Raw genomic sequence first — 24,696 nt, forward strand, 5'->3', positions numbered from 1 at the left:
TGTCTATACAAAATATCTATTCATTTTTAAAGGCCATCAAAAAGTGGGAGGGCAATTTTCACGCCGCCCACCACTCTTCTTTTCTTCTCGGCGGATCATACGTCAACTAATGAGCAAACAGACTTTCGTTTCTTTGTTTTCGTCTGTTATTACTCGCCGGATTTCCCTGTATTTTTTCATGTTTCCTTAAATATGACATGAGCTAATGGTTTGTAAATATTAGGACACCTTGTTCACGGTTTTTGATTCATTTACACAAGTTGTTTTAGTGGATTATATCAGTCATGTCGGTTGAAGACCCATTCTTTGTTGTCAAAGAGTAAGTAATTCGTCTCAGCTTTCAATCAATCTCTTCTTTCAATCAATCTCTTGTCACTTGAGCTAGGCTGTTAGCTAGGCCTGAGTATCATAAAATAAGAAGTTATTTTCTAGGCGGATAAAATTATCCCGGCCCTCTGTTCACTCATACATAGTGATCTTGCGCAAGGCCTAGAGTAGTGGAGTATGCTTTTATGATATTTATTAATAAATGACACTCACTAGTAGGTACTAGTAGTAGTCCTACTACTACTAGCTAGGCCTAGGCTAGTAGTAGTAAGCTAGGCCTAGCTAGCGGTAGCCTAGTATATTAGTAATAGGCCTATCTGCTAGGCTAGTAGTAGTAGTAGGCTAGGCCGACTTATAAACAATTTAATGAAAAACACTGGCATTAGGTACGCCTTCGATTTAAGTTCCAGCTTAATATTTTAGAATATAATTATAATGAATGAATAATACAGTAGGCATATTTCTGTTTGTTTCCTTTTTTTGACACATTATTTGCTATTGCTAATTTAAAGGGAATTGAGGAAAAGGCCAAGGATTTGATTTTGAGCATTTTTAGATTTTCAATTCTTTGAAAAAACTTTATTGAAGGTTGTCAATCACTGAGAAAACAATGTTAGTTTTAATTTGTTTACAGAGAAGTTGAAAAAGCAGTAAACAATTCAGAAACACTTTATCAGAGATGGTCAGAAGTTTTAGAAGATCCCGAATCTGTTAGTAAGGAGGAATATGATTGGACAACAAATGAGTTGAGGAATAGTCTACGTAGTATAGAGTGGGACTTAGAAGATCTTGAAGAAACAATTGATATCCTTGATTAATACTGGCACTGATGTTTGCTGGTTAACATGCTTCTTTACTGTAACAATCCAAGAGTCCTTTTGGTTTCGAATCTTGGCCCTCTCAAACACTCCTACTTTATTTTTTTCACAGCAAACAACTTAAAGATGTATTGTCCCTTGAAACACAAAAAATGAAAAAAAAATATATTCTAAATTTAAATTAGCCATATCAAAGTAATATTAAAGTTATTCACTTTAAGTCGAAAAATCGAGCCAAAAACAACAAGTTTACGTAATTAACAGGTAAATTAATTAGATTACATTTCGTCTGGGAAATCGTCGCAAGCGAAAGTAAACAAAGATTTCATGAAAGTTATTAACTATTATGATACTTCAAAATGACCCCCTTTTTTCAAAATTTAAAAAAAAATTTTTTTTGAGAATTAGTCAAAGGGACAATAGGGTACATCTTTAAGCGAAACCTCATATAAGACTTGGTTTACAAAAAGCATGGGTTTCCCAACCTAAAAGTGATTGAAAAGATGTGTGCTTATTGTTGGATGGTGTCTAAAAATAAAAAAATATATATTTGGATTTTGCTTTCTATTAATTTATAAATAAAGCTAATTAGAAAAATTAGATACCAACCTAAAAATTACATTAATAATAATATCACCTAAATAAAATAATTTTTTCAATTCCATTTAATCAAAGAAGTGTACCTAAAGTTTTGATATAATCATTGCTTGTTAATTCTCAGAAATTGCCTTGTGTGGTTTTTTCATTGTTTTGAACATTTTTATGAATGTTTTTAATCGAAAAACAAGTGATATTGAATAGCTTTTATTTCTATTAATCAGTAATCATGAGATCTTTTTATAACTTGAGTTAAGTGCCTCCACCTGGCTAACCATTAAATTAAACGTCACTAAATCACCTTGCTTTTACATTCAATATTGTTCATTTTTTGGTTCATAGGATTCTCAACTATTGGGGTCATGCAGGGCATGTGTCACTTTGTCTAACTGTATAAATAGCATGTGATTAGTATAGAATTTAAATTCACTTTTATAAATTTGTAAATACTGTACCCGCAGCATAAATTGTGTTAAAAATGTGTGCATTTAAAAATATACTCTTTAAAATAATTTTACATTGATTTACATATATATTACATACAGGTAAACAGTAGGTACTGTAATGTAATGGAGGTATCCTCCATAGTACTGTGTCAGTAAAATAAATAATGGATAAATTTCTTTAACATATTTGTTTTACGAATTGTGGAGGCAAACCCACGCAAGTTTAAAATTGACAGTTTAGACCTTGATGAACGGCGGTTATTTGTTGAGAATACAAAGAAACGTGTAAAAGAGATGAAAGAACACATGTCCAGTGCGAAGACCAAATCAAAAGAAGAAAGCAGAGGAAGACAGGTATGAAAAATGTATTGCATTTAAGTTTTTACTAAAATTTGTCTTCCTTAAAAAAAGATTACAGAAGAGAAAAGAATGACCTTTGACCTAAACAGTAGCATAGACTTGATACAAAGCACTGTTTACTTCCAGTCACAATTTAAACATTGTAATTGTAATTCTCAGGTTTACTGTATCTTGTCCAGACAGTGCATATATTACTGTATATTATAAATGAACTTATATTTATTTATATCTTTCAGTTTTTAATGAATAATGGGCCAAGCAAAGGATTAGGAAAGTACTCGCGGTTAGACAATGAAATCGAAAACTCAAATCAAAATTTTATTGAAAATTCCAGGCAGCAACAAGAGGTAAGAATAATATGAATAATTGATGATATGCAATTCTTCCAATCATATAACTCTATTTGATGTACAGTGTAAGATAAAGATTGTATGTACAGTATGTGCCAAAATCAAGTAATGAAAAGATTACTGTATGCTCATAAAACGATTCCTGATATTCCTTATCATTAGTTTTTTTTTTTCTGCTTCTGAGATAAGAAAAAATGCACAGGTATAGACTAGTAATAATTATGGATACCTATTGATAACACGATTTCTACTACAGTACAGTAATACTCATAATCAATATAGACACTGTTTTTATTACTGTATTATTGTGGCACTGTCCTTGACTTTCTATCAAGTACTTCTTGAATCCTATGTGTATACAAAGTTGTATAAAGATTAAAGAGATATCAAAATATAAGCCTCTTGAAATTTTCCCACATATGATACATGTGTGCATTGATTTATCTCTGTAATATATATGTTAATGTTTATTTCAAAACAATTATTTTGTTAACACGGTATTTTAAAGTACTACAATTTATTCCAATTAGTATCAAGAGATTATCCTGTGTTTGTCAGGGTTACCTTGGATACATATCATTTTGGTTTTACAACAGGCATTTTAAACTTCAATACTGTATCCAGTAAACCCACCAAATTATTCATCTCTTTCTAACTGCACACTGTTGAAAAACTCAAATGTACTGTACTAGGTTTTACTACTATCTACCTAGTCCATTTTGTTGTTATCAAAATTCTGTCTTAAAAATGCCAATTATCCACAGCACATATGTTATTAATATCCATAAGGTAATTTAGTATTAGGAACAAGGTCAACATTATGACAGATGTGGTGACCCTTTCCCTACCACTGAGAAGTCTTTAGCTCAAATAACAAAATGTACAGTATTCATACACCACAGCTTTAATTCTCCTGTTTCCAAGTTTCAATTATTTTGCTAACTTTAATTTCTACTTTTCATAAAATTTGTTATGATACTTTTACCGTATTGTAACAAGCATTTTATTTTTCACAAAATTATAATCAAAAACAATTTTTAATTGAATTACAGTAACTTTGAAAGAAGTAAGTCAAAACAACTTTATACATAATATTAATATGTTTATTTATAAAAATACAAGTAAAATATAATATGTGTTAAAGTAATTTATAGATATAATTGCTGTAAGCAAGCAATATTTTAGAATTAAATTATTAAAACTTAAATCTGGTTGAATAAATTATATAGTTTAAAATACTGTTATTTGTTTACTGTACAGGTAGTACAAGATTATATAGAAAAATTCCTCCTTAAGTACTGTACAGTACTGTAGATCCAATAATTAATAAAGTTTTTACTGTCGAAATTATGTAAAGCTCTCTATCTTATCTATAAAACTTTTGCTTTATTAAATAAACTTAACAGTAAATCTGTTTATATTAGTATTCTTACCCACTGTTGTCGACTTGATGAGCTGTGTACAGTATTCTATGAATACAGTGGGTAATAAAATGTACAATACTAGACAACCTACTTTCAATGGCCATTTAAAACCATTTATTGAAAAAAATCTGAATGAGTCATTTCTTAATAGATCATTCAGTCTATTATTACCATTGTTGTATATTATAGAAATGTGTATTATTAATGCCGCCGCATTTAAAGCTCTGTCTACACTAGGATAATATGGTAGTGATATGCCCAAATATGGTAGTGATATGCCCAAATATGGTAGTGATATGCCCAAATATGGTAGTGATATGCCCAAATATGGTAGTGATCTATGGTATAGCCAGAGAGATATAAGTTTAGTATTGTCTACAGTATAGTACGCAACATCACAGCATATGGTAATAATCAAATATTGTAATTGCATTGAGAGTATAAATTGAACAAAACCAATATTGTATTGTGTGGTAAGTTTACATAATTCACAACATAGAATAATCAAATACTTTTAAATACAGTAAAGAGACTAGGATTTAATATTCCACACTGCTTGTAATGTTGTGCAAAAAATAAAGATAATTAATATCAATTAATAAGTACAGTAGATCCAGGAGGAAGCGTCACATCCTTTTCCATTTGGCACTGACAGATAAAATGACATTAACTACATTTTGATATCTATAATTAACAACAGGATATTACTGTAATACTGTCAACTCTCCCAATATCGGAAAACCTTTGGGCTGGCTAAATAATGGTTTTCCAGAAAGTCTGGTATTCGGAATGTGTTTTTAATGGTAAAAAGTCTGGCGTTCCTGGTTTTCAGAGAGACTGGTAATTTGGAGAGTCGTCTATTATATGTTAGCATTCACCTGTTTTAAAAATCCTGGATCAGCCCCTAAATTTAAAATGGTAATGAAATCATGAAAATTATAACCCAACCAAGACTTTGGAACAATTCTGCTTGAAATTCAGGTCCTAAGAGTTGAATGGTGCGAATATTGCATGACTTGAAAGATTGACTGTTCTATTGAAAATACCCAGTAGGCCTACTATTAGGCTATAATGGGGCTTTCTTTCAAGTAATGTTCCTGTCCAATTGGTTAGCAATTCCACAGGAAACATTTTACAAGATGGGAGCATAGTTCAGAGAAACAACAATTGACAGAATTGTAACAACATGTTTGCCTAAAATAGAAATGAATTATACAGTACAAATAAGCTACTGTAATACATTAGTTTTCTTTGCTATGTTTCTCAAAGACATTGTGTACTACTGTGTATTGTTACCCTAAAATAACATGATGTTAGGAAGTTTTGTGATTTTGCAATGTTTTTATTTTTTTGTATGACCTTTTATTTACTATCGCTGGCATTGTATCTGTATGTCCACATAAGATAAGCTATGAAATAATTTCTTATAAGTTAGAGTAATTATATTGTCATTCACAATTATGTACACTGTATACTTTACCATTACTGTATGTAATAATATATATTTAATGTTCTTTGCCTGATTTGTTTATATTCCTGTCCACCCAGGCAGCACTTGCCAGCTTTATAAATTATACTCTGACGTTATCCAAATTCCTTCACTTGCACTGATGAAGGGCTAGTGTTGCCCGAAAGCTCTGCTAACTTTTCTGGCTGTTTACTTTATCGTTTTGATTTAGCTTTTCGCTTTTTATTTTTGTATCTCCATTGAGATCCAGCCACTGATACCCACAGCATTGTCATTTTTTTTAGTAATTTGCCTTTGGATTTATATATATATAATATATATTCAAACACAACAGGCAAAGAACATTAATTCTAAACCGCCCGGTGATATACTGGGTGGTTATTCAAGTTATATAGGCTTTACTGATATTTTCAGTACATTACATGCCACTTTAAAACTCCATATGGTGTAAAAAAGAACAAAACTAGATATTATTACAATGTAAAAAATGTATACACATATTTTAAACTTTAATTTCCCAGCTTTTGCATTGCACCTTGGATCCTCTTATGCATTTATGTGCATTTTTATAGACTTGTTGTGGTACAGTATGTCAAACTTTAAAATGTCATGACCTTGGCACAGTAAAAAGTAAAATTGGTCATGTTGTGAACATAAATTATGTTTTTATGATTTGTCAAATTCCAGTTGTAATATAATCCTGTGTCTTGTTTTTCATTTTCATAAATTATTTGTTGCCAATATTATATACATTATATTTTGTTTTTCAGTTAATTATGGAATCCCAAAATGATCAGCTCGACCAAGTTGTAGATAGTGTTGGTGTGTTACGTCATATGGGACAAGCAATAGGCACAGAACTAGACGAACAAGCAGTGTAAGTAGGCCTGCTGATGAGGCCAATTATTTCTCGTTTTTAAAATGTCCTGCAATAAGCTCTGTCTACACTATCAAACAAATTGTGATGTGCCCAAATATGGTAGTGATATTCCACAAATATGGTAGTGATATAACATCCAGGGAATAATTTCGCCAGTGTAGCATAGCAAAAAGCTATACAAAACAACCTTTTTGCTACACATTTCTACAATTGTGTAGCAAAAAATACAATACAAAACTATGTTTCTTGACTAAAAAATCAGTTTGATTAGCAATTTTGCTAAACAAAATTTTCAAATGAAATTTTTCCCTGACATCACCATGTCCATATATGGGCACATCACATTTTTTTGTCACATGAAGTTTGATAGTGTAGACAGAGCATTTGCCACTCTTAAGCTCTGTCTATAGTATCAAACTTTATGTGACAAAACAATGTGATGTGCCCATATATAGACATGATGATGTCATATCACTACCATATATAGCCACATCACACTTTTTTTGTCAAACTAGTTTGATAGTGTAGACAGAGCTTTACGATTGGAAGCAGGATGTAGGGTCTTTCATCCTTGTATTAAATATGTACAGTACCACCTGGATCTATAGTATTTATTTATTTCAACAATATTTTATGATTTAACTGATAATGGAACAATTAAATAAAATTAAAATAATACAATCATCTCCTTTAGTATAAAAAAATGAAGAAATGTTTATTTAAAACCACGGGTTATTGTACAATACACTAATTTGTCCATGGAGAACACCCTCAAATTTTCAGCCTATTCTTAACTCTGTCTACACTATCTATGTGACGACAAAAAAAAGTATTTGGGCGCATGAAAACGATGATGTCATACCAATACCATATGTGGGCACATCAAACTAGTTTGATAGTGTAGACAGTGCTTAACTTTCCTTTTTATGCTATTATTATGGCTTTACATTGCAATAGAATATGCCATATTGCTGTTTTCATAATACAGTACACTATTAGTAAAGCTTCTCATTAAATTGCTATGCTGTCTAACTCACACAGGTTATTAAAGTTCAGTGATCATTTCCTGTTATTTCAGGCGCAATAGTCTACCCACAACCATGCCATGCTAATCATTTGTTGTCCCATTGTTATTTTACATTCAATTCAGTTTATAATAGTCTAACCACTCCTTCATGACAGTTTCCATTTATGATGAATTTTTTGTTGCATATTATAAAAGCTTAATAATATTTTCTACTGTTTTTTTAAAACTAAAATTTAGCATGATACTCCTCCATTGATTTAAAATTAAAAATTATAATTATTTTAACAATTGAACAAAATATGACAAAAATTATTTTCAAAATCATTGATCTTTGTAGTATGTTGGATGACTTTTCTGCTGAATTAGAAAACACAGATTCCAAACTTGACTCAGTTATGAAAAAGATGGCGAAGGTTACTAGAATGTCAAATGGTAAGTATTTATTCCATCTTGCAGACAGTTTTAAGAAACTGTACACCTCTTATCATGTGTCTAATGAAACTATTATCTTGTCTGTTTTTTTTAATCAATTAATCATGATATCCAATAAATCGTTTGAAAAAAACAGCCATTTTACTGTCCTCATAATAATGTTCAAAAAATAAATATGTATTTCATGTTTTATTATATAAATAATACAATATTAGATATTCAATTCAACTTTATTTATTCATGGAGGAGCAGATCAACTCGTCGTTGTTTCCTGGGGCTGTGCATATACAACAATATAATTTTAACAATTAATTAAATATGTACAGTGTAAAATTATAAAAATGTTTAACTTTAGTAAATTCTCAGTAGACCAAACAACAGTAATACTGTATATTACATTGTTAAAAGTGTGGCAGAAAAATGCTTTAAAAAAACATGCGGCATACTGTAGGCCTACTGTAACATTATATGTGTGTTTTGGAATAAATGAAGTGGCATTTTGTATTGTGAAAAACAGTCTGTAACCTGTCCTTTAATTCTACAGGATGGGTTGCAGACCATCAATTATTATACTCCATCAATCTGCAGATGACATTGCATGTTACACAACATCTTCACATCAACATGTTTTCAGCCTTACTAAGGCACATTGTTTAGTTTGGCAATTAGATGAACTGTCCAGCATAATTAACTGTAATATCTTTTGACATTTACATGTTTTGTAACATGTTATGTTTAAGTCTTTATAACCTTACAGTAGCAAGGCATATTGTTTAGTTTGTTAATTAGGTGGACTGAGTCCAGAATAATCAAATCTAACAACTTCTGACATCTTATCTGACATCTTACATTACATATTTTTCGACATCTTATCAATGCATTAATCAGAATGTTGTTATACATCCTACTGTACCATTTAGCTCATTAATTACTGTCATTCAGGGTTGTAAATGCTCATTAGGGAGACACGACAATAGCCAGCTAATTAGAAACGCTATCGTTAATTTTTGTAAAGTTCATTGTTACAACTAAAAAACATTTTGTCATAGTTTTTAATGACGTTAACTAAAATGTAAATATTATATCATGGTATGTATAATACAATAGAACACTTCTTTGGGACATCCCTATTAAGGGGGACACTTGTCACACTTTCCTGTGAAACGAATGAATGGCAATGTATTTTTTAACACTACAGGTAACCTCTATTCAGGGGACAGTCCTATTAAAGGGACTATACCTACAAATATATTTTACCAAATTGTGACGTACTGTAGTAGACTGATACCGTTATGATTTTAATATCTTTATTTTTATATTTTATAATATTATAACTCCAAGTTGGACAACAAATACAATCCATGTTCTCAATAATAAAATTTTAATCTCTCTTACCAATTCTCATGATGATAGTTGTATCATAATTCAAAATATGATATTAATAGAATTGTATCAGTTTCAGCATAATCTAATGACGTTATAATAACATGATTTTTAGAATTTGAAATATAAATATTTTTGTTTTGTTAACTGTTGTTTTTAAACACAATTTAACACATGAAATCATATGCCAAAATATGTTATTAATAGTAATATATCAGTAGTATAATGTAATGACGTTATAAACATTGTTTATATTGTAATAGTATTTGAATTATTGTTGGTTTCGGGTATATCTACATTTAGCCATTATTGCTACAATTACAGCATGTCTAACAGTGTGTATATCACCATCAGAAACCTTAACAAATTGTATTTTATTAGTGACATTAAGAAGTCATTATAAATAACAAGAGTCAGTACATTGCAGTATTCAGTACATAATATGTAACACATGAAATGAAACCAATAGGCCATGTTTTTTTCTAGAAGAGAAAAGACACAACCAGACACTCCCACCAACAAATTAGTTCTGCTAGTTGATTATAAAATATATATTACATTTTACATTTTTTTGTATGACTATCGGTATTGGTTTTAATGTCAATTAGTTAAATTTATTCTTTATTACTTTCCAAGATATAACATCAAAACAATTATTTTCTTTTTAAAATTCAAATTTTTTTTTTGTAGATCGACGACAATGGATGGCAATTTTTACGTTACTTATCGTCATGGTTGTAGTCATCATACTATTCTTCGTTCCATGAGAGAGAAAGCATTTTATTTATTGAAACTGTAACATTGGGCATTTATACAGCATGGGTTGTCACTGTGTCTTCCATAAACTTTCAATAAAACAGGAAGGCTGTGAAAATGATGAAAATCCTGTGTTTGTTTGATTAACACAGCACTGACCTATGACGTGACCTGGGATGTCCTGTCGTGAATAAACCTTTTTATTTTCTCATGGAAAATTATCAGTTTTTGATTTGTTCCTTGTGAATATTGTGCTGTTACATATGTAATGTAATTTATGTTTCTAAATATTGCAGATCTTTGCCAGAGATTGTTGCTGATAAGTACAGTACACACCAAAATAGACAATTAAGGATAAGCATTTTAAAAAGACTTCATGTTTGTAATATAGATTCTTCAATTCTGTTTATTGTCACAAATAAATAATACAGTGTATATAAATGAATAGACAATAATGTGTACAGTCCACAAATAGAACAAGTCAATCTTATATTGTAAGGGGAGTCTGATAAAGACACCAAGGAGTCTGAATGGGCCCAGTGGGTCTTGTTGGGTAGCAAATTGTTACAAATTTGCTGTTTAGTTAAGGGTCTCTCACACCTGCAAATCAAATTGAACATCAATGTTTCGTTTTTCACGATTCTCCACAAAGTTTTTAAATTTGATTTTCCTGCGCCAGACCCGAACCGTGCCGGAACAGGTGTAAAAGACCCTTTAATCAATTTTAATTTTTGTTTCAATAATTGTTATTCATTTACTTGTACTATAAATTATGCTTTAGCTAGAGACTGAGAGTAAGGTGCTAGTCTTGCATTTTAAAATAAAAAAAAAAACAATAATTAGATCGTGTAATTAAATGATATTCCAACCAAATGTATTACATCCATTTTAAGAGAATAATAAAGTATTTAAAAATTGTCTGTACAAATATCATAACAATGGTTTTATTGTTGCCTTATTTTGTCTTTAATAGTTTGTTTGTATTTTATTGAACATATGATGTTATAATCCAAGATCAGTGCTTGCGTATTTGTATTTGCTTTTCTGTATTATTCATAGTGTTAAAACCCACATTGGTGTTTGTAATATATGCTGTTATTTTAATTAGTATATTATTTTAACAACGTTAATTTTAAATCTTGGTAATAATGTATTGTTGGTATAGACAGAATTGGGAAGTATTCTAAGTATTGGCGACAGATACAAAGATGCTTTTTTGTACTTCTAGAATCTAAATGTTACTTATACTAGTTAACCATTTACATGTTACTTATTTATCTAATTAATGCTAAAGTTAAACACGCCCTTTTTGGAATGATACGGTATGTAACAAGCAGAGCTATCAATTATTTTAAGGGTATTAATATTATGTTGTATGTAACTGTATATAATTCCACCACCTTGAAACCAGGTATAAATTCAATGGTAAAACAACATTGCCACAGTAAATTGTGATTATAATTGCTTGGGAAAAAAATGAATCCGTAATGAATAAACAGCCTACTGGAAGTGAACACAAACATTGTTACAATCAACATTGAGTCCAGTCAACCTGGTGTTTTGCATACAGGTGCCACAATTATGTACCAGGTGGCTTTTGAAAGTTTACGCAGGTGGTAAATGACATTACAGGTGGTGTTGTTGAGCGTCACACACTGTTCCTAAAGTACTGTACACTTTCAGCAGTGTTGTTGAAACTGTACAAAATAGTCACAGGTCGTTTACCTTTTATAAAATAATATACTAAGAAAAGAAATAACATTGTACAGATAATTGAATGGTTAACAGCACTAATTCATGTATTAAGTAGTACTTGATATGGGAGCAGGATTCATGTAAACTGTAACCTAATAATATATAAAATGTCTTTTACAAAACCATGTGTCTGTGTTTTATTGATTCTATATAAAAACGGTCTTATAATGTGGTAACTGATCAGCTATGGTGGGTAAAAAATAGAACATTGGCATCAAAATGATGGTTTAAAATATGAACTTCATGTGTTACTGTATGCAAGGGAAATTAAAATATCAAATGTACTACAGAACCTTTGGGACACCCTCATATTAAGGGGACACACTCATATTAAGAGGACACCCTCATATTAAGGAGACACACTCATATTATTAGAGACACCCTCATATTAAGGGGACACACTCGTATTATTAGAGACACCCTCATATTAAGGATACACCCTCATATTAAGGGGACACCCTCATATTAATGATACACCCTCATATTAATGATACACCCTCATATTTAGGAGACACACTCGTATTAAGGGGACACTTTTATGTAAAACGAACAAAAGGCAGTTTTAAAGCAATACAGTCAACCCTTTTTATTGGACACCCCTAGAAGACATTTTGTTTGTCCCAAAGATGTTGTTGTTCTACTGTATCATTGTAAAATCAAATATATCACAATCATTGCACTTTCAGTTGTGGTCACTAATCACTGTAATGAATGTGGAAAATCCCTGACATAAACAGAGGAAATCCTCAGATATGAGATAGGGAAATCCTTCGATGTAAGAAAGGGAAATCCTCCGATGTAAGAAGGGGGAAATCCCTCATGTAATGACTTTCAAAAAGTCATTTGTGCATCAATTTTGTTCAATGTGTTTTTTTTTATTAACCTTTATACAAATAAGAAGCAAACACAAGATGTGCAAAATTTGTATTTTATTATTAGAAAATGTAAAATTAATGTTTAATCCATTCTTAAATCACTAAAATATATTGTCACTGCCTGACAGGATCTGTATGTGTAAAGTGTCATTTCATTTAATCACAAGGTTTCTGAGGCATGTTTACATTATACTACATACATTACAGATTATTGTTCACTCATTGTAAAGCATATTATATTCAAAGAGTTGGTTTAAAGTTGAAAGCTCAATATTTGTTTTCTGAGATTTTTTTTTATCATAGAAAAGTTTTGAAAGGCAGACCCTTTTAATTTATTGTCATAAAAGAATTAATCATCATCTGTATCTGAATCACTTTCAATAAATTCTACAGATGTTATATTTAATCCCTTTTCCTTTTCTGTCTTTTTTGCCCTTTCTTCTTGTTTCCTTGCTTTTTCTTTCAATATAGGTAAAACTTCATCCGCAATATAATCCAAAATTTCTATAAAAAGTAACACCAACATATCTAAGATTAGTAAATAAATCAGATCTTATTTGATGAACCATTTTTTATTTGAAATAACATGCTATATCGTTCAAACAATGTTATTAGTTATATACAAGTAAAATGTCTCATATACTGTCCTCTGGTATAATCCCACCCGTCTAGAATAAAGGGGTGGGATTATACTCTGACTACCCGGGAATATACCTGTGTAATCAAATATAAATAAGGGGTGGGATTAGACCCGAAGTGGGATTATACCCGAGGATTTACATTAAGTGTAGTAGAACATACGATCTAGATCTTTATAATGATGTCTTGGAACATGCTTGCTTTTAATAGTATACCAACGAGATCGTAGTTTTTGAGGAGAAACTTTTCTGAAAACAAATAAAAATAAGATTATTAAATCGTTAATTAAATGATACATAATTATTGTAAACAATTATTATAGATACAAGTTATTGTGTAGTGGCACTGTGACTTAGTGGTCGATATACCATACCAATCCCAGGATTTTTGGTTTTATGCCTGCCATTCCAATACAGCAACAATCTTATTTGGTTTATACATTTTTCCACCCTTGCATTTCATTTATTTATTTTCCACACATTGAACAAAATAGAACCTTAATTGACAAGTCATGTATTTGCTGTTGGATGATGTGGGAAAAAAAAGAAATTCTATGATCATCAAATTCTAGTCTTCTACTTTCACAATATACAATGGTTTAATTGAAAATTATTTAAAAAAATAGAGAAACAAAATATCTAACTTTTTTAATTCTGGCAAAAGAGCCAACCAATCAATTTCTTCTTCATCATGAATATTCATTTCATAAATCCTGTGAGAAACAACAAATAAATTTCATTCTTAAATAAAAAAAACTTGTTTAAGTCTTTTTCTAATTAAAGTCCATTGAAAGAGTTATTGTGTACATTGTTATTAATCCAAGAAATAAACCAAGCTCGTAGCCAGGGAGGTAGACTTGCCCCAAGTCTGTATTATCTTTTTTTTTAAATTTATTTGTTTTTATTTCGACCGCGATTTTTGTCTGAAAATACAAACTTGTGAAACACGTATCGAAATCGATTTGCAGACCGCAAACATCCGATAAGAATGATGCAGGTTTATGATACCGTATTTGGCTATATGGGGCGGGCGGTATGTAAATATGGATTTCGAATCAACCAATGACCATTTTGTTTCAAAATGAAAAAGATCGAGTACGTACAGTGCTGAATGTACGATCCAGACTGTTGAAATATGAAATCGTAATGCCAAGTTGTTTTGTTTATTAATTGTTTAGTCCTTATAGCCTAGGCCTCCTTCGTAGATCCTACTCAACTTGCACGTATGACCTGCCAAATAAAACGCCAATAAGGTAGGCCTACATACCACCACCGGCACAAAACAGGATTCACACACAACAGACAGGGCTACACCACTACACAGAACAGGACTATGGAACGCCTCCTCTGCCTTCAGTTCACTTTTATCATGCAGTACACACCAATGGTCATGCAGTACACACCAATGGTCATGCAGTACACACCAATCGTCATGCAGTACACACCAAACGTCATGCAGTACACACCAATCGTCATGCAGTACACACCAATCGTCATGCAGTACACACCAATCGTCATGCAGTACACACCAATCGTCATGCAGTACACACCAATCGTCGTTCACATTTATCATGCAGTACACACCAATCGTCATGCAGTACACACCAATCGTCATGCAATACACACCAAACATCATGCAGTACACACCAATTGTCATGCAGTACACACCAATCGTCATGCAGTCAAATATTGCGTAATTTATACCGCCACCTATCGACAAAATCGAATATCACGTGATGTTTATTAGACGGCTGTAAAACTAAGACTATTTAAACTTCTTTTATGGAATTCAATAATTGCAATGTGTCTCGCATAATAAATTATTGTATATATAAAAAACAGAGCATTCACAGAGATGTGTAGCGGTTAAAATAAGTACAGTAAACTGTATGTCAAACATAAAAGAAATCTTAGAGTCGATGGCCTAGTAGTTTTACAGCCGTCTAATAAACGTCACGTGATATTCGATTTTGGCGATAGGTGGCGGTATAAATTACGCAATATTTCACTGCATGACGATTGGTGTGTACTGCATGACGATTGGTGTGTACTGCATGACAATTGGTGTGTACTGCATGACCATTGGTGTGTACTGCATGATGTTTGGTGTGTACTGCATGACGATTGGTGTGTACTGCATGACGATTGGTGTGTACTGCATGATGTTTGGTGTGTACTGCATGACGATTGGTGTGTACTGCATGACCATTGGTGTGTACTGCATGACCATTGGTGTGTACTGCATGACCATTGGTGTGTACTGCATGACGATTGGTGTGTACTGCATGACCATTGTGAACTGAAGGCAGAGGAGGCGTTCCATACAGGACAGGGTCTGGGTGGGAAATAAATCAAATTATCTCCACGTAATATTAAATGATCCATTCAATGTTTGATTTGCGGAGAAGCAAGACGAGCTTTCTTGGGAAAAATCCCATCAAATGTTTACCAGACTACTACTAGCCTAGGCATACGGTATAAAATCATTTCTAGCCTTCAGAAACTTTCATTAATGTACCCAAGTACACGTTGTCTAAACGTAACATAGTGCATGCGTACCTTCTTATTGTTGAGTCTTTGAAATTCTGAAACATGAATATTAAAACGGTGTACGAGTGAGTAGCCAATCGTATGCAGCTGAAACTAGTCAACCGGATAATCTATGCACCAAGAATTCTTGGTGTCAAACCACGCGACTTTTGTGTGTTTCCCCAGACGGAGTATCCAAACTCAAGTAATACACGTATGAAACGCCATATGTGCAAAAATATTTTTATTTTTACTAATATTAAGAAAAAACTCCGTCTGGAGCCCAGACTACCAGGGAGGTTAGAAGGTTTAAACAAACCCTACTTTTTACTAAAATGCCCTTTTAAAACTAGAGATCAGTAGTGAAAAAATGATAAATTTGCCCTTTACGTGAAAAAAAAAATGAACCCTCTGTAAAAATCCTGGTTACAAGCTTGCAAAACAATGTAAATAAACACAAGTCCAGTAGCTTTTAGATTGACTTATCTTGCATCTGACCAGAAGTTTAGATTCATCCAGGGCCGACTATACTAAGTTTTGTTGTCATTACTATTGCTTTACCTTTCAATCAATTTGACATCATCTGTCTTGGTCCAGGGGTCTTTTTCCAAGATTGTTTCCCCATGAGTTAGACCACTCAGGATTGCCAACCTAAAACATAGAAAATAAATAAATATTGAACTTCATATCCTGTGTTGTTTCATTTACAATGTTTTTTTGGACATCATTTTTTATGACAACTCACCATTGATGCCTACACTGCTTAGCCTCTCTTGTCGGCACTTTTTTCTGCACCTTCTCCCATGGGATGTTATAATACCATGCCTCAGACCCCAAGTCCCCTGATACAAGTTCTAGAACTGCCTCTGTCAACTGCCTACACTCATTTTTTGTCCAGACACCAAGAGCTGAAATATGTAAATGCATGTACAAATTTGAGATAATAGGAAAAAAAATGGCGATGTAATGATAGTGTGACATAGATGGCGCTGTTAACATGATGTTAATCAACGATGGTGGTGATAAAGATAATCTAGTTGAAAATGTATTCAACTGTTTGTAGTAATGGTATTTGATTTAAATTGCTAAAAAATCTCAATTTATTACTTTTATTAGCAGCGATGCCAAACCGAAAGCAATTGATGACTGAATTTTCTGCCCTGTCAATCAAACGACCTATTTTTGTCCACTTGCTTCCATATTTGGCATGTAGGCGTGCAACTGCTTTTACTTCCTCACTGGTATACCTTGAAGAGAAAGAAAATGGCCAAGTGTAGTGTGTTTTAATTCATAGTAAATGACTCTGAATGAGTTAAGTTCTTCCTGAATATAAGTAATTCTGATAATGGTAAAGTCTTGATAAGATAACAACTTAGAAGGGAAGTCTAGTGTACACACATGGCTTGTAAGCACTTCAAAGAATGCAGTTATCTTTCACGATGAGTAGGGAGTTACCACGGTATTCTGGTTCAACTCAACCCATAGTTGTTATGCACTTGTCAATTGTATAACCCACTATACGACCTCTGGGCGAGGTGCATCATGAATTCGAATAAAGAAATGAAATACAAATAATTATTGATGCAGAGGTGCGTCACATCAATGAACAATGGTGTGTCAATGTTTGTCACTTTATCATCCACCACATCATGAACAACATGGTCACAGTGCATCAAAATGGATGCGTCATAGTCACCTAAATGTTCGTAAATTTTTTTTATGCAATGGGTGTCATAGTGGTATTCATAAGGTACGACACACATTGGACAAATGACGCACCTCTCCCGCCGGGGGTCGTATAGTGCATTACAGCTGTATAGTATCATTAGGAAGACAGCTTTGAACATGACAAATGAGAAATAAGAATATTTCTGAAATTGTTATACTGTAATTATATTTTGGGATCCACTTTGTATGTGCAAATGATAACCTTCAAAACCTTTACTTACCTTCCCTTATAGTTGTTTTTATCAAAAATTTTTCTGCAACGATAGTAAACATTTAGGAGTGGCCGATCTATACCGTTACCTAGACAAAACAATATAATATTAAATGAATTGAAAGGCAAACAATTACTGCACAAATTACAACGCTGTTTACCAGGTAGGCCTACTAAGTCCAAATAATAAGCTAGCTACTTTGGTAGTGCATTGTTTTTCTCTTTTTAATACCAAGAAATGACCTGCTTTAATGTTTTTAAAGTATGCATTATTTTTTACAAAATGTCGAAAATTGCAGGGAAAATGTATTTAAAGGTACGCACCTAATTTATGATACATTTCTTTTTCTCTGGTGAGATGCGAGTAATTACCCTCTTCTTCATACAGCTTTGGAAATATTAATTTATCACAATCATAAACTTCAACTTCCTGCAAAAGAGAATTGGGTTAAAATACTGGTTGCATTGTTAATAGCTTCATGAGCAAATCTCACTCACTAAAACTGTGCACTGTAGTTTTTATTACAATTTGTCATTAGAGTGTGAATGACGCCTTACAGTAGATATCTTTACCTGACAGAAGTTGCTCATATTAATTTTAAGAATTTCATCCTCCCATTTCTTCCACATCCCCTTCATTACTTTCATTCCTAGGTTAAAAAAAAACAATGGAAAAGAAATGAATAACCATTTGATCCATATTACTAAACGACAAACACAAACAGCTTGAAACAAAATGAGACATAAAACTGTTCTTATAGTGCAAGATACCTAATATTGATATATTATAACTAAAATGCCTATTGCTAATAATGTCTATAATTTATAGGATAGAGACTATAAAGTTTTTTTTTAAAATGTATTTTTGTTCTGTATCTGAAAGAGAGCTGCAATGTATATTAATAATAATATATTATAACAGTATTAAGCCCTGCCCTACTCTATCAAACAAATGTGATGTGCCCATATATGGACACAATGACATCAGATCACTACCATATTTGAGCATATCACTACCATATTTGGGCACACCACATATTTTTTGTCAAACTAGTTTGATAGTGTAGAGCTTTTGCAAAACAAATAAGATGATAAGAATGACATTTTTGTGGAAAATAAAATATTGTACATACTGTACTGTAATAATCAGAAAATCAATTAAGATCAGATAGTGAATAAGTATAAATTAGTTTTAATTAAATTAAATTCTTTTATATTATTAATTAAGTTTTCTTATTGATAACATGTGCAATAATTTTAATAATGCCTCTTATTTGTATTAAGGTAATATAAACAAAATGTATTACCCATTGCTCGAAGTTTGTTGACTTGTTCTCTTGATGTGGGTGTCATACCAAAATCATGCAATTTGGCTGATGGAAACGTTTCAAAACCTTTTTCAAGAAATAGATCCAAAGACAATTTCGCATAACCTGTGAAATTATCAGTAGAGTTGCCAATTGAGGAATGATTATTTGTTTGTTCATTATCAGAAACTTTCTTGAATTTTGTCCTTTTCTTTTGAGAAAGCGAAATGTCTTCAACATCTTTCCTTTTCTTTCTTTTTTTCCTTGGCAAAGTTTTATCTGAACTATCTGTGAAGATTTCTTTTGAATGACCCTCGTCAGACAGAGTATGAATGTTAGGATCATCAACTGGGTTCAACGAATCTTCTTGTCTATCGTCTTTATCTAGGCTGTGTTTCTTTTTTCTCTTCTTCTTCTTTGAAGAAAGAGACATCTCTTCTTTCACTTCTCTTTGTATTGTATTGTTACTAGAGTGGACCTGCCTTGAACTCTCTCCAGTCTGATTATGATTGTCAGAATCATCAAATGAGGTGAAGGAATCTTCACATCTTTCATCTAAGTTGTGCTTCTTCTTTTTCTTCTTTGGTGAAAGAGAAATCTCTTTTGTATCATTGCTAGAGTGGACCTGCCTTGAACTCTCTCCAGTCTGATTATGATTGGCAGAATCATCAATTGAGGTAAAAGAATCTTCACATCTATCATCTAAGTTGTGCTTCTTCTTTTTCTTCTTCTTTGGTGAAAGAGAAATCTCTTTTGTATTATTACTAGAGTGGACCTGCCTTGAACTCTCTGCAGTCTGTGTATGATTGTCAGAATTATCAACTGCCAAGGAATCTTCACTTTTACCATCTAAGTTGTGCTTCTTCTTCATTGGTGAAAGAGAAATCTCTTTTGTATTATTGCTAGAGTGGACCTGCCTTGAACTCACTCCAGTCTGAGTATGAATGTCAGAATCATCAACTGCCAAGGAATCTTCACATCTATCATTGTGCTTCTTTTTCTTCTTCTTTGGTGAAAGAGAAATCTCTTTTGTATCATTGCTAGAGTGGACCTGTCTTGAACTCACTCCAGTCTGAGTATGAATGTCAGAATCATCATCAACTGAGGTGAAGGAATCTTCACATCTATCATCTAAGTTGTGCTTCTTCTTTTTCTTTTCTCTCTTTGGTGAAAAAGAAAACTCTTCTTCCTTTTGTCTTTCCATCTCTAAATTAGTTGGAGATCCAATGTTATCTTTAATGGTCTCTTTTGCATGCTTTTGCTTTGATCTATCTTCTTTAGTATTAGTGGAATGGTCAGAATCATTAACTAAGTGACTGTGCTTCTTTTTCTTTTTTCTTTTGAGTGAAACACAGTGAGAGTCAATAACAAGTTCATTGGAGTCAAAGTCATCAATATTTTCTAATCTGTCACTAGGAGACCTTTTCTTGTGTTTTTCCTTAGTCTTACTTTCTTCAACACTTTCATCAACATACTCTTTTGTAACTGCATTGTCTACTGTTTTATTGTTGCTTCTTTTCTTTTTCTTCTTTAAGTCTCCCATCTTTATGGTAATATCATATTTTCCAATAGGCCTATTAAATGCAATAAAAGAATACTATCATGTTGTAACGTATAAGTGGCATCCATATTTGTATTTTAAAATGTACAGTTTTTGTATGCATATAATCAAACCACTATATGTATAAAGGTTAAAAGAGTAAAAATCAGAAAATAACGAAAAAAGTAGAAAACGGAAATTTAATGTATGAAAATGAAATGTGAACGAAATATGTATGAAAGAATGAATAAAGGTGGTGGTTAACCACAAAAGAGAAAAAAAAAGGATACTATCACATCACAAACCACGAAACCTAAGACCCCCTAAGATCACGAAAGCTAAGACCCAAGACCTAAGATTACAAATTCTAAGATATACTACAGCTTAAAAACAATACTTGTTTATCCATACATAATTTTAAACACAGTAGATTTCATTTATTACCATAAATATAATTTAATACTACCGGATACCGCAAAACATAGATAAACTCACATTATTTTCGCCCGTTGAGTAAATGTATATTTTTTCTTTACAACAAACAAACTTGACAGGTTGTTTGTTGGTATATATTTACTCCAATGTGTTGGTTCAGAGGATGTTTTTCTTACGCACCTGCCTTTCTTGTATTTTGACTCCAAATTTGTTGACTAACTTTATCCTGAATACCACACTTTAAAATTAGGACTTATAAGTACTTTCAGAAGGAGAAACAATAATAACAAATAAATAAATCCTTTCCCATCCTGATTTTAAAGACGTGTTTCTTTGTATACTGTAATGTAATTCCTCGAGCTCCCCATGCTCAATGTTTTTGTTTCTATGGAGCGCCAAAAGAGCAACAATAATAGTACAAGTATAAAAACAGAAAGAAAACGAAACAAAACAAATTTATTTACTTTAAAAAAGTTAAAATTTATTTGCCAGCATTTAGTTCTTCGTACTTGCATGATTATACTATTATCATTACAATTTTAATTTTACATTGTTCCATCCACACTGTAGATGGACTCCACAGAGTTTTCAGCCCTCTATATAATTTTTGCTCTTTTGACGCATAGAAACAAAAACATTGAACATGGGGTAAGCCTACTTCTAGTGTGCTGTAGGCTAGTCATTTTGTGTGCGAGAAAAACGTCTGTAAAATCATCAATTTAAAAATGTATTTGTTACTTTTTATGTGATTCTTTTTCATGAAAGTGCCAATTCTAAGGTGTGGTATTCAGAATAAATGTTGGGAGTTAAAATACAAGGCAGGTGCGAAAGATAAATATTTGTAACCTTGTCCTTGGGTCTTACTTAGCTTTCATGATCTTAGGTTTCGTGACACCCCATCACAATTATTGTCATACTTTACAGACTAGGCCTACTAAGCATTTAAACCAAACTTTTGGATTCAGAAAGTAGACATACATTATACTATATAGACTAAACTAATGTAGTAATGAATTTATGTAAGCCTACATAAGACAATAATTCAGTCAACAAGAAGTAGACCATAATGTACAAGATTTCTGATTGTTGAAAAGTTATTTCTTTCTTCCGAGTTCTCTTGTAAAAAAAGTTCCCTATTTAATTTAAATATTATTTAATAATTATTTCTGAAACACTTTAAAAGAGAATATATTATATTATTATACTGTAGTAGGTACAGTACACTTAATTACACGGCGGTATGGATTTGAGATAGGCCTGCCTAAACCATGGAGTAAAACTCCATGACCTAACCTAGCTAGGCCCCAGAGGATTATCTCCAATAATCTTCATAACGCTGTTACTGGCAGTGTATGGACTATGATCCACATACACACAGACAGATAGGCCTAGATATAGAGAGCCTACCTAGTAGGCTTACTTAGACTCTAATAAGTAAACCCTTTCTCAAAAACGTACGGGGTTGAGAATTACCTTGTCTTGGCTGTTCGAAACGTATTACTATCTGATTATGCTTAATAGTAATTTAAAACAACAAAACATTGATTATTCGGCACCAATCTGGCTACGAAGCTCAGTTGCAACCACGTACACCACGTGGAAAACGTTTTGTGTATTATCAAAGATATAGTCCATGGGATTTAGCTAAAAAATTACCCTTTTCTCAGACAAATTGCAAGAAAAGGTTTTTTTGATGAAATTTATCAACGTTAGGACATTTTTCGAATTTGCATAATTAAAAATGGCCGCCATTTTTAATAACGTACTCTGTATCTTGGAAACCGCTAGTCACAGATACTTAATTATGGTGTCAAAATCGTTAAAATATATGTTTTTATATTCACTTTATTGAAAAAGTTTGTCCAAAAATGAATGGAAGTGCTATTTCTAACATTATTGACCTTTGACCTTGAGTTATCATATCTTAGCAACCACTAATAGGAGAGACACAAAATATGGCTCAAAATGTTCAGAAACTACACATTTATATTTAGTCTAATGGCATGTTTTTGCAAAAAATGGCCGATTCTAACATTATTGACCTTTGAACTTTACACTACATAAAATCGCATAACTTTGAAAATATTGTACATATGAAATTATTTTTAGTGTCAAATTGTTCAGAACATACATGTTTCTATAGAGTCCAATGACACATTTTGTCCAATAATGGCCTATTGTATGGTTATTAACATTTGAACTATATTTGAAAAGGATTTAAACCCGGAATCTTCTTCATGTAGTTAGGCATTCATTAGAACATGTAATTTGGCACTACCGTACTTGTTGTTTAGAATATGGTGGTAATTTAAAGTGCATGTAACCAGTTGATTTATTAGTTACTGAAAATATTCACTTTTAAAAAAAATATTAGACTAAAAGGTGCCATTTATCATGGATTTTGCGTGCGAGAGTGCCATTTCCGGCCATCTAAGTGTGTCCTGTAACAAAATTCGCTTCGCCACAACCCCCACCATGGGGGGAGGGGGGCTGTGGCTCAAATACTCAATATCTGATGTGCCCTTTTTATCGGCGGACCCCCCCCCCCCCCCCTCTCAAAAATGTCTGGATCCGCCCCAGGACCTTGCAGAGGTAAGGGACAATACAGTGCAAACACTGTACGTGTTACAGCAGCATATGTTTTCTATTATGAAATAACCTAAATAAATATTATACGATTTTGAAATTAAAGACTTCGTGATCATTGTTTCCATAAACATGATTTTTCTATAATTTTCTTTTACAGGCTAGGTTAGGTTGCTCCTCTTCAACCATTCTCAGGACATTCTTAGTACCGGTATGAAAGTACTCGGTTTAAAACCACTCAACAAGATGTAGCAATATACCATACAACCAACCAGAGACATACAGTATATAGATAATATATATCTCTTATTCAACCAACCATGGAGGTATAACTCCATTAACAACCAACATTATTTTACTTACACGATGTTAGTGCTTAACTATGTAATTATGGAAATAGTTATTGAAATATGCTTATTACTCTAGTAGCTAGATTAACTTTCGTATGCACTTTGAGGTCCAGAGAATTTGACTTCAGAAATTGGTTTAGGGTGGTCAAACAATCATATTTGGCTTGGTTACACATTTTGAAAATGACCGGAAATGCCATTTATGACCTTTGACCCACAACCCAGGGCATGTATGTATCTCCGTAACTACTGGTCGTAGACACTTGATTTTTGTTTTAAATTGTTCGAAATATATGTTTTGTTATTTGTTACACATTTTGAAAAATGTTACAAAAGGTCAAAGGGTCAAGGTCAAGGGTTATTTGAACAAATAAAAAAAGGTACTTGTATCTCGGCAACCACTGGTTGCAGCACGTCAATGTTGGTCTCAAAATGTTCAGAAGGCATGCATTTCTATTCCATCTAATGGGGCAT

At 32.3% G+C, this 24,696-nt stretch overlaps 2 protein-coding genes across 6 annotated transcripts; one reads left to right on the forward strand and one right to left on the reverse strand.

The window, feature by feature from the left end:
* Positions 1 to 56: 56 nt before the first annotated feature.
* LOC140047316 (syntaxin-6-like) lies at positions 57 to 12,340 on the forward strand. Its single transcript, XM_072092260.1, has 7 exons — positions 57 to 319; positions 962 to 1,131; positions 2,385 to 2,542; positions 2,785 to 2,895; positions 6,561 to 6,667; positions 8,035 to 8,129; positions 10,203 to 12,340. The coding sequence occupies exons 1-7, from the start codon at positions 285 to 287 to the stop codon at positions 10,277 to 10,279; spliced, it is 753 nt and encodes a 250-aa protein (XP_071948361.1). The 5' UTR covers positions 57 to 284; the 3' UTR covers positions 10,280 to 12,340.
* A 597-nt stretch (positions 12,341 to 12,937) lies between these two features.
* On the reverse strand, positions 12,938 to 22,964 carry LOC140047315 (uncharacterized). 5 transcript variants are annotated; one of them, XM_072092256.1, is made up of 11 exons: positions 22,760 to 22,964; positions 19,312 to 20,885; positions 18,578 to 18,654; positions 18,329 to 18,434; positions 18,015 to 18,093; positions 17,173 to 17,312; positions 16,811 to 16,973; positions 16,627 to 16,716; positions 14,181 to 14,249; positions 13,700 to 13,785; positions 12,938 to 13,402 (listed from the first exon to the last, which is right to left on the reverse strand). In XM_072092256.1, exons 2-11 carry the CDS (start codon positions 20,852 to 20,854, stop codon positions 13,248 to 13,250), a joined length of 2,508 nt encoding a protein of 835 aa, XP_071948357.1. In that variant the 5' UTR covers positions 20,855 to 20,885; positions 22,760 to 22,964; the 3' UTR covers positions 12,938 to 13,247. The 5 variants fall into 5 exon arrangements, 4 of the variants coding, with proteins under 4 accessions (XP_071948357.1, XP_071948360.1, XP_071948359.1 ...); XR_011844927.1 differs by lacking the exon at positions 12,938 to 13,402 and adding an exon at positions 15,534 to 15,871; XM_072092259.1 differs by lacking the exons at positions 12,938 to 13,402; positions 13,700 to 13,785 and adding an exon at positions 16,096 to 16,121 and having other exon boundaries at positions 14,192 to 14,249.
* Between the last annotated feature and the right edge of the window lie 1,732 nt (positions 22,965 to 24,696).

The sequence above is a fragment of the Antedon mediterranea genome, chromosome 4 (genome assembly GCF_964355755.1).
Source record: "Antedon mediterranea chromosome 4, ecAntMedi1.1, whole genome shotgun sequence".
In the NCBI taxonomy this organism is placed as follows: Eukaryota; Metazoa; Echinodermata; class Crinoidea; order Comatulida; family Antedonidae; genus Antedon; species Antedon mediterranea.

Coding starts and splice junctions, on each gene's coding strand:
- LOC140047316 (XM_072092260.1), top strand. CDS start 285: ATGTCGGTTGAAGACCCATTCTTTGTTGTCAAAGA. Junction 2,543..2,784: donor AAGAAAGCAGAGGAAGACAG/GTATGAAAAATG, acceptor TATATCTTTCAG/TTTTTAATGAATAATGGGCC. Junction 6,668..8,034: donor GAACTAGACGAACAAGCAGT/GTAAGTAGGCCT, acceptor TGATCTTTGTAG/TATGTTGGATGACTTTTCTG.
- LOC140047315 (XM_072092256.1), bottom strand. CDS start 20,854: ATGGGAGACTTAAAGAAGAAAAAGAAAAGAAGCAACAATAAAACAGTA. Junction 18,655..19,311: donor CAACAAACTTCGAGCAATGG/GTAATACATTTT, acceptor TTTTTAACCTAG/GAATGAAAGTAATGAAGGGG. Junction 16,974..17,172: donor TGGCATCGCTGCTAATAAAA/GTAATAAATTGA, acceptor TACATATTTCAG/CTCTTGGTGTCTGGACAAAA.